Source organism: Salvia hispanica, unplaced genomic scaffold (genome assembly GCF_023119035.1).
Source record: "Salvia hispanica cultivar TCC Black 2014 unplaced genomic scaffold, UniMelb_Shisp_WGS_1.0 HiC_scaffold_92, whole genome shotgun sequence".
Lineage (NCBI taxonomy): Eukaryota > Viridiplantae > Streptophyta > Magnoliopsida > Lamiales > Lamiaceae > Salvia > Salvia hispanica.
In genome coordinates, this window is record NW_025952710.1 from 9,515 (window position 1) to 19,887 (window position 10,373).

At 38.7% G+C, this 10,373-nt stretch overlaps 3 protein-coding genes across 3 annotated transcripts; all 3 read left to right on the forward strand.

Annotated features, from left to right (window-relative positions):
- The first annotated feature begins 2,109 nt into the window (after window positions 1–2,109).
- LOC125200346 (putative late blight resistance protein homolog R1C-3) lies at window positions 2,110–6,154 on the forward strand. The gene is made up of 2 exons (XM_048098004.1): window positions 2,110–5,730; window positions 5,827–6,154. Exon 1 carries the CDS (start codon window positions 2,150–2,152, stop codon window positions 3,806–3,808), a length of 1,659 nt encoding a protein of 552 aa, XP_047953961.1. The 5' UTR covers window positions 2,110–2,149; the 3' UTR covers window positions 3,809–5,730; window positions 5,827–6,154.
- On the forward strand, window positions 4,568–5,419 carry LOC125200344 (putative late blight resistance protein homolog R1A-3). Its single transcript, XM_048098002.1, has one exon. The coding sequence runs from the start codon at window positions 4,568–4,570 to the stop codon at window positions 5,417–5,419; it is 852 nt and encodes a 283-aa protein (XP_047953959.1).
- A 969-nt stretch (window positions 6,155–7,123) lies between the features above and the next one.
- LOC125200345 (putative late blight resistance protein homolog R1B-14) lies at window positions 7,124–9,883 on the forward strand. Its single transcript, XM_048098003.1, has one exon. It carries the CDS (start codon window positions 7,124–7,126, stop codon window positions 9,881–9,883), a length of 2,760 nt encoding a protein of 919 aa, XP_047953960.1.
- Window positions 9,884–10,373: the final 490 nt, after the last annotated feature.

Here is a 10,373-nt window from a genome sequence, read left to right on the forward strand (position 1 = left end):
AATTCCTCGCACGGTAGAAGAGGCTTGGAGACACAAGCACTGGAGGGGAGCAATGCTAAAGGAGATGGGGGCACTGGAGAGAAATGGCACTTGGGAGAAATGCAAAATACCAGATGGGAAGAAGACGGTTGGGTGTCGATGGGTCTTCACAATTAAGAGGCGACCCGATGGTTCTATAGAAAGATACAAGGACGACTAGTAACCAAGGGATACACCCAGACTTATGGTATAGATTATTCTGAGACTTTCTCTCCTGTGGCAAAAATGAACACAATCCGAGTATTTTTTTTATTAGTTGCTGCAAATAGAGATTGGCCCTTGCACCAATTCGACGTCACCAATGCATTTCTCCATGGCGAGTTGAGAAAGGAAGTATGTATGGAAGTACCTCCTAGTTTCAAAGATGGATTCAAGAAGGGTGAAGGATGTCGTCTGAAAAAAAACTTTATATGGTTTGAAGCAATCTCCCAGAATATGGTTCGGAAGATCTATAGAAGCTATGAAGAAGAATGGGTTTAAGCAGAGTAATTCCGATCACACATTGTTTTTGAAAAGGCGCGGAGATCGAATCACATGCCTAATCATCTATATCGACGATATGATCATCACTGGAGATGATGTTGAAGAGATAGAGCGTCTCAAAGGGAGTCTGTTACAAGAATTTGAAATGAATGACCTAGGAAACCTAAAATATTTCCTAGGAATAGAAGTGTTGAGATCAGAAGGGGGTATTTTCCTAAGGCAGGAAGAAGTATACTTTGGACATTCTGGCAGAGACCGGGCTCTTGGACTGCAAGCCAATAGAAACTCCTATGTTAGTCAACCATGGACTACAGATTACCGAGGGAGCAGAATCCACAGATCAAGGGAGGTACCAACGTCTGGTTGGAAAGCTCATCTATTTATCCCATACCAAACCGGATATAGCTTATGCTGTCGGAGTAGTAAGCCAGTTTATGCACCGACCACAGAAGGACCATTATGAGACAGCATTGAGAATAGTCAAGTACCTCAAAGAGACAGTCGGACATGGAGTAATGTTCAAGAAGAATGAGAAACGAGGAGTGTTTGGATATACTGATGCAGATTGGACAAGTAATTCGGTCGAGAGGAAATCAACTGCAGAATACTTCACCTTTGTGGAAGGTAACTTGGTAACATGGAGAAGCAAGAAACAGAAAGTGGTGGCACTATCAAGTGCCGAAGCAGAGTTTAGGGGGATCCAGAAAAGAGCTAACTTTTTTGTGACAATAAAGCAGCGATTAGTATATAAGAGAATCCAGTTCAACATGACAGAACTAAACATGTGGAAGTCGAGACACGAGAAAATCGAGAGTGGAGTTGTGGAGTTCCCATTTGTTCGATCAGAGCATCAATTGGTCGACATCCTCACAAAAGTTGTGAACTTTACAAGTGTTATAAGTGTTCTTTGCTGAGCTTTGGAGATCCCACCGCCCAACTTGAGGGGGAGTGTTAGAAATGGAAATGAGAATCAAATCAACACCAACTCAAAATCACACCAGGCATAGAATAATTGTCTACACCATTTGAGAAAGTGGACTCCAAACTCCAAACTCCAAACTCGTTACACTAACGTTCTTCTATAAAAAAAGCAAGAGATTGAGTCCATAAATAATGATAAGATAGTTTATTTATGCAGATGCTCTTGTGGATGTTACAAAAGTACTTCCATCGCGATAAATTTTGTCACACTTTGACCGGGCACGGATTTTAAGAAACATGATGGAAAGTGAGAATGAGTTGGTGAAATATGCGGACTACTACCAAAAATGATACAAAGTGAAATGTAACAAATTTATAGGAAGTCGGACGGAAATAGAAAAAATGTGACAAACTTTCTGGGACGGAGGGAATAGTTTATAAGACCAAAATATTCTAAGGAGAGGACATGAGACGTTTCTTCGTGGAAGCCACTTACATTGAACCTTTCAAGTTGACATACTGTAATGCTAATTGTTTAAGCATTTCAACAACCAAACATGGTTAAATAATAATATCTGCTGGCAATGATTCATCGAAACAATACCTTGACTCAATCTCTTGTCTCCCCTTTCATTTTTCACCTGTTCTTCCTTCTTACTCTTTCAGAATTTTTTTCATCCTAAAAAAAAAGATTATTCCAATCGAGATGGCCGCTTATGCAGCTCTGGTTTCACTTATGCAGATCATCCATCAGATCGAGCATCATCCTTCCCCTCCGATTTCTATGGACAAAAAACAAGTTGAATCTCTGACTCATATCGTTATGTTTTTGCAGGAATTTCTTGAAGGTTATAAGTCTCCTTATGCTGAGGGGGATGAGGCAGATCCGTTGGAGATGCGCATCGCTGATGCAGTTTATGCGGCTGAAGATGTCATCGAATCTCACATTATGAAACAACTTCGTCCTGATGTCTTAGTCTTGTACGAGGCTTTGAGGGACGTGATAGAAGACATGGATTCAGTCATTGCAGTCAAAGAAGGTATACCTGCAGCAAACTTGCATGATACTCTGGAGGATTTGATACAAGGCATTCAATTGGTAGAAAAGAGGGTGAAAAAACACATGGATTTGATCTTCATACTCAAATATCATCTGCAGAGAAGACAAGTCTCAGATCCTGCAGACTTGTATAAGACTGTGGTAAAGTTGATACAACACATGGATTTAATCAAGAATGAAGTGATGGAGATTTTGGATTTCAAAGATCAGCTTCAGAGAAAAGTCTTGGCATTTGCTGATTACGATTTGTATGCATATCACAAGACTGACGTGGTGGATTTCATAGAAGACGTGGATTTGCTTAAGAATGAAGTGATGGAGATTTTTGCATTTAAAGATCAGCTGCAGCAGGGACAAGTACTCTCGCCATCTGCTAATTCCTCAACATATGCAGAGACTCAGGCGTATTTCAGAAAAGACATGGATTTGGATTTGGATTTGATCAAGAAAGACATGATGGAGATCATCGCAATCAAAGATCAGCTAGAGATACAAGTCTCAGCCTCTTCTGATTCCTCAGCATCTGCAAGCTTTTGTGAGAGTTTGCAGAAGGTGATAGTAGACATGGATTTAATCAAGGAAGAAGTGATGGAGTTCGTTGCACTCAAAGATCATAGACAAGTCTCCGGTGGTTCCTCAACATCTTCTTTCTCTAGGCCAAACAACACAGCCATGGTGGGCTTTGATCATGTCATGACTCAACTCATGGAGAAGCTCATTTACGGACAACCCGGTCGCCAAGTCATCCCAATCGTAGGAATGGGAGGAATTGGTAAGACTACTCTTGCCACAAATGTTTATGCACATCCATTTATAGGTGACCATTTTGATATATGTGCTTGGGTTACCATTTCTCAACAATTTAGCTTAAAAGATCTTCTTGGTGAAATTCTTTTTCAAGCTAGTAAACAGAGTTTGAGTGAAATGAGAGAATATGAAATAGGACTATCACTCTACCAATATTTATCATATAGAAGGTATCTAATAGTGTTGGATGATATGTGGAATATTGAGGCATGGGAGAAGATACAACTCTATTTTCCTGACAATGGTAACGGTAGTAGGATAATGGTGACAACTAGGCTATCGAATTTGGGATCTCAATTGAATAACAATTATAGCCTTGAAATGGAATTTATGAATGAAGAAAGTAGTTGGAATATGTTCAGCAAAATTGTGTTTGGGGAAAAAAATTGTCCTTTGGAATTGGAGAAAATTGGAAAGAAGATTGTGGAGAAGTTGCAGAGGACTTCCATTATCAATTGTTGTGATGGGAGGTCTTTTGGAAAAAATGGAACAAACTAAAGAATGTTGGGAATCTATTACGAGGAGCATGAGTTCATTAGCAAATTTGGAAAATGATAAGCATTGCTTGAAAATACTAAAGTTGAGCTACGACCATTTGCCAGTTTATCTTAAGTCGTGCTTTGTACATATGGGAATGTATGAGGAGGATAGTAAAATTCGAGTCTCAACACTCATCAAGCTATGGGTTTCTGAAGGATTTGTAAAACCAGTAAATGGCAAAAGTTTGGAAACAATAGTTAAAGAGTACTTAGATGAACTGGTTGCGAGAAATCTAATTCTTGTTCATGAGTTCGGGAGAACTGGAAGCATGAAGTTCTTGAAAATCCATGACTTGTTGAGAGATCTTTGCTTGAGAGAAGCTGAAAAGGAGGGGGTTATCATGTGGTTGGACAACATAATCCTCAAGACATGTCTAGCCAACGTCGTGTAGTTATCCCGAGAAGCACTTCAAAGATGGAAATCCTTGATGCCATGAGATCTACACCATATGTCCGTTCCTGTATAAGTGATTATGAAAGAGTTCAATTGTTCCCCAAATTAAGATTGTTGAGGACATTGCAAGCATACAACATATTTTTTCATCGAAAAGTACATCAGTATTCCCTAAGAGAATTGTTCAAGTTGATTAATTTGAGGTTTCTTGCTGTTTATCATGAAGAAGGTTCCCAACTTCCTTCTTCAATCAATATCCTCTGGAGCCTTCAGACATTAATTCTTCTTGTATCATTCTTGGATTTATCTATGTCCCAAGCAAATATGAATGCACCGGTTGAAATTTGGAACATGTCCCAACTTAGGCATGTCAATTTCCATGTTTATGGCTGGCACATCGGTAGAGGATTGCATCTCCCAGATCCTCCGAGTGACAAGATTGTGATCATGGAGAATCTACAAACCCTCAAAGGAGTAAGGAATTTCAAATGTGATGAGATGATGGTTCGTAGGATTCCCAATATCAGGAAATTGGGACTATCTTATCCTGGTGGTGATGAGGATATTGAGTATGGTGATGACTATTGTCTCCACAACATCGAACGTCTGCAAAAGCTTGAATCTCTCAGCTGCGAAGGCTATGGTAGGAGTGCTTTGTTGCAAAAGCTTACCTTTCCACACTCTCTTAAGAGTCTGACTCTTTCGATGTATATAAATAGAATGGAAGACATATTGGAAAAGGCAAGTGCATTACCCCTTCTTCAAAAGCTCAAGTTGAAGGGTGGATATTTCACAACAGGCAAATGGGAAACAGTGGAAGGCCAGTTCCCCAGTCTCAAATATTTGGAACTTGGCTTGTGTAAAGGCTTGGAATGGTGGATGACGGAGAGCTCTCACTTTCCATGCCTCGAGCACCTTAGGCTTTACGAAGTATCTTTGATGGAGTTCCCTGCAGAACTTGGTGAAATTCCGACACTGAAATCCGTGAGAATGCATCATTGCAGTGAAGAATCAGTGATAAGTGCAAAGAGAATGGTCGAGGAACAAGAGGATTTACAAGGAGAAGAAGAATTATCTTTTAATGTTTCCGTTATCCTCAAAAAGCACTGCGGTGAGAACGGTTTTCTGATAACCTTAGCAAATCGCAACTTTACAGTTGAAATAGATCGTTACTAGGATTGTCAATAATAATTTAGATGTCCATTTGTTTTTGCATTATATACTAGTATTAATTTTTGAATTCATATTTTACTTAAATATGAATTTTGTCTCGTGTAGCCTTGGATGAAATGTTGGAGTATTTAAGTAAATTCTTGTAAACAAGTTGGAGTATCTCTGAGCAATTCTTGTAGATAACCACAACTGTTTACATGAGAAAGCTGGAATCTCTTAGCAATGATTTTTCACGAAAGCTTACCTTTCCATACTCTCTTAGGATTCTAACTCGTGAAATCAGAAATCAAAGAATGGAAGCCTCATTGGAAAAGGTAAGTACATTGCCTATTCTTCAGAAGCTCATGTTGAGATATGGAAGTTTTACTATTGGTATAATATTTTTCAGATAAGATACAATTTTTTTTCAGGTAGTAGAGAAATGAAAGGGGAGACTGACTTCAATTCTTTTGTTGGATATTAATTAATGCGCCATGACTCATGTCATTGATACTCCCTGTCTTCCATTAGGAGTCTCATTCACGGGCGATAAGAAATGTTAAGAAAAGTGGATGGAAAAAAGTTAGTAGAATATGAGTCTCACTTGTATATATATATATAAGTTTTAAATAAATGTAAGTGAAATGAGTTAGTGAAAGGTGATACTCTATTAACCGAGACTCCTATTCGCGGATGGAGGGAGTATCAATGCTACTGATGGACCCCATTGATATCAACAACTCCACACTTTCTTTTTCACCACTCGTCTTTGTTTGGCCTTTTTAATGCCACGTAATGAAATATTATGACATATTTAATGGGAACCAGAGGGAGTAGTAATATTTTTATTCTATTTCTTACTTTTTAGTGCAAAATCAAATCCATGAGTAATTTTGTGACGATGAATATTGTGTTAACAACATCGAACGTCTACAAAAGCTGGAATCTCTTAGCTTTGACTGCTTTGCTAGGCATGATTTGTTGCAAAAGCTTACCTTTCCGCGCTCTCGAGTTTAACTCTTGCATTCAATGATAATGGAATGGAGGATATATTGGAGAAGGTAAGTACACTGCCCCTTCTTCAAAAGCTGAAGCTGTGTGGTGGATTTTTTTTATCAGGCAAATGGGAAACAGTTGAAGGCCAGTTCCTCAGTCTCAAAGTTTTGTGGATGGAATGTTGTTATAATTTGGAATGCTGGACGATGGAAAGCTCTCACTTCCCATGTCTCGAGCGGCTTTATCTTAGCTGGATGGATTTGGATGAGATTCCTGCGGAACTTGGTGAAATTCCAACACTGAAATATGTGGAGTTGGAAGAGTGTACCGAATCAACGATAAGGAGTGCGAGGAGAATGGTAGAGGAACAAGAGGAATTACAAGGAGAAGACGAACTATCCTTTAAAGTTATGGTTAGGCTCGACAACTTTGACTACGAAGAGCAAGATGAGATTGATCAACTACTGAGCTTGGCAAATCCCAACTTTCAAGTTGAATAAACAAAAGAAGGAAATTCTTCATTATGTTGTATGCATGTAATTTCTTATACCTAAACTGCATGAACTATGCAAATCTATTAGTCATAGACTAATTAGATTCGAGCTTGTTTGATTACATTACTAATAATATAAGTCGTACTATCTATTAATATTATTTCATAAATTCAGAAAGAGAAACAAAGTTAATTTTACTAAAAGAAGAAATGAATCATTTCACTTGAGATATCTTTAAATGGCTGCTTATGCAGCTCTGGTTTCTCTTATGCAGATTTTGGATCAGATCGAGCATCATCCTTCCCTTCCAATTTCTGTGGACAAAAAACAAGTTGAAACTCTCACTGATATTGTTGTGTTCTTGCAGGAATTTCTTGAAGGCTACAAGTCTCCTTATGCTGACGGTGATGAAGCAGATCCCTTGGAGATGCGCATCGCTTATGCAGTTTACACATCTGAAGATGCCATCGAATCTCACATTGCCGATCAAATTCTTCTAACTGCCTCTAAAGATAAAAGGGATTGGATTGGATTCTTCAATTGCTTTCGTAGTCGAAAGGAGCCCACAAATGATGGCCCGAAAATCACTTCAAGGGACTTGTACGAGAGTCTGGTGAAGTTGATAGAAGATCTGGAGTTGATCAAGAAAGAAGTGATGGAGATCGTTGCAATCAAACATCAGCTGCAGAGACAAGTCTCAGTAGTTGCTGGTTCCTTAATGTTAAGGAACAACTCTTCGCCATCTTCTTTCTCTAGGATGAACAACACAACCATGGTTTGCTTTGATGATGTAATGATTCAACTCATGGAGAAGCTCATTTACGGAAAACCTGGTCGACAAGTCATCCCACTCATAGGAATGGGAGGAATTGGTAAGACCACTCTTGCCGAACATGTTTATGCACATCCATCTATTACTCACCATTTTGATATATGCGCTTGGGTTACAATTTCTCAACAATATAACACAAAAGAACTTTTTTGTGAAATTCTATTCCAAGCCGATAAACAAATGTTGAGCGAAAAGAGAGAAGATGAAATAGGGCTTTCACTCCACAAATGTTTATCAAATAGAAGGTATCTAATTGTGTTGGATGATATGTGGAGTATTGAAGCGTGGGAGAAGATACAACTCTATTTTCCCGACAATAGTAATGGTAGTCGGATTGTTGTGACAACTAGACTATCTAATTTGGGATCTCAATTGGATAACAATTATAGTTTTGAAATGAAATTTCTGAATGAAGAAAGTAGTTGGAATATGTTTTGCCAAATTGTATTTGGGGGAAAAGGTTGTCCTTTACAATTGGAGATAATTGGAAAGAAGATTGTGGAGAATTGTAGAGGACTTCCATTATCAATTGTTGTGATGGGAGGCCTTCTTGAAAAATTGGAACGAACCACGGAATGTTGGGAATCTATTAGGGGAAGCATAAATTCACTAGTGAATTTGGAAAATGATAAGCATTGCTTGAAAATACTGAAGTTGAGCTACAACCATTTGCCAGTTTATCTTAAGCCGTGCTTTGTACATATGGGAATGTTTGAGGAGGATAGTAAAATTCGAGTCTCAACACTCATCAAGCTATGGGTTTCTGAAGGATTTGTAAAACCTGTAAATGGCAAAAGTTTGGAAACAATAGTTAAAGAGTACTTAGATGAATTGGTTGCGAGAAATCTAATTCTTGTTCACGAGTTTGGAAGAACTGGAAACATGAAGTACTTGAAAATTCATGATTTGTTAAGGGACCTTTGCTTGAGAGAAGCTGAAAAGGAGAGGTGTTATCATGTGGTTGGGCAACATAATCCTCTAGGCGTGTCTATCCAACGCCGTGTAGTTATTCGGAGAAGCACTTCAGAGAAGGAAGTCCGTGATGCCGTGAGATCTAAACCACATGTCCGTTCCTATATAAGTGATTATGAAAGATCTCTATTGTTGCCCGATTTAAGATTTTCCGATCCAAATGGACATGAGTATTCCCTGAGAGAATTGTTCAAGTTGGTTAATTTGAGGTTTCTTGCTGTTTGTTATAAAGAAGGTTCCCAACTTCCTTCTTCCATCAATCACCTCTGGAGCCTTCAGACATTAATTTTTCATTCTCCATACCTCGTGGATTTATCTAAGCCCCCAGAATACATGAATGCACCGGTTGAAATTTGGAACATGTTTCAACTTAGGCATGTCGATTTCTATATTTGTGACTGGCTCAACGATGGAGGATTGCATCTCCCAGATCCTCCGAGTGACAAGATTGTGATCATGGAGAATCTACAAACCCTCAAAGGAGTAAGAAATTTCAAGTGTGATGAGATGATGGTTCGTAGAATTCCCAATATAAAAAAATTGGGACTATTTTTCTTCATACCTGAGGGAATTGATTCTGATGACGATGATGATATTGAGTATGGTGATGACTATTGTCTCCACAACATCGAACGCCTGCAAAAGCTTGAATCTCTTAGCTGTAAAGGCCATCTTAGGAGTGCTTTGTTGCAAAAGCTTACCTTTCCACACTGTCTTATGAGTCTGTCTCTTTCAACTTTTACAAATAGAATTGAAGACATATTGGAAAAGTTAAGTACATTACCCCTTCTTCAAAAGTTCAAGTTGCATGGTGGATATTTCAGAACAGGCAAATGGGAAACAATGGAAGGCCAGTTCCCCAGTCTCAAATATTTGGAACTTGGCTGGTGTAGTGGCTTGAAATGGTGGATGACGGAGAGCTCTCACTTCCCATACCTCGAGCACCTTAGTCTTTCCGGGGTATCTTTGAAGGAGTTCCCTGCGGAACTTGGTGAAATTCCGACACTGAAATCTGTGAGAATATATCGTTGCAGTGAAGAATCAGTGATAAGTGCGAAGAGAATGGTCGAGGAACAAGAGGAATTACAAGGAGAAGAAGAATTATCTTTTAAAGTTTCCGTTATCCTCAGCAAGCACTATCATGAGGACAGTTTTATGATGACCTTAGCAAATCGCAACTTTAAATTTACATAGAGTGACTCGTGAGATCCTTTGATTTGTTTTTGCATTACATACCGATTACTTTGAATTTCGTCTCAGGTAGCGTATACCCTATGTTACCTTGGATGATAGGAGTATCTCTGAGCAATTATATTCTTGTAAATAACCACAACTTGTTTACATGAAATGTTGCCACCTTTTTACTATCTACATAAGTTTTCTGGGGCTTAATTTTGCTTGGGTTTGTCATGTTATTATATGCTTCTCTAAAGGTCTAAAAATCGTAGGAGACTTTTAAATTTGCAATATATCCAACTTCTGGCCGTAGGATTAGTGCCTCCTAACTGATCATTTATCATTCATGGTTATAAACAAATTTCTTCACCATATATCCATCTTGCCTCTCATCATTCAAGCACTGGTTGAAATATGGAACATGTTTCAACTAAGGCATGTTCAGGTCTGTAGTGGAGAATTGCATCTCTCAGATCCTCCAAGTAACAACATTGTGATCACTTGAAGG

Excerpts from the sequence above, each read along its gene's own strand:
- LOC125200346 (XM_048098004.1), top strand. The coding sequence starts at position 2,150 with ATGGCCGCTTATGCAGCTCTGGTTTCACTTATGCAGATCATCCATCAG.
- LOC125200345 (XM_048098003.1), top strand. The coding sequence starts at position 7,124 with ATGGCTGCTTATGCAGCTCTGGTTTCTCTTATGCAGATTTTGGATCAG.
- LOC125200344 (XM_048098002.1), top strand. The coding sequence starts at position 4,568 with ATGAATGCACCGGTTGAAATTTGGAACATGTCCCAACTTAGGCATGTC.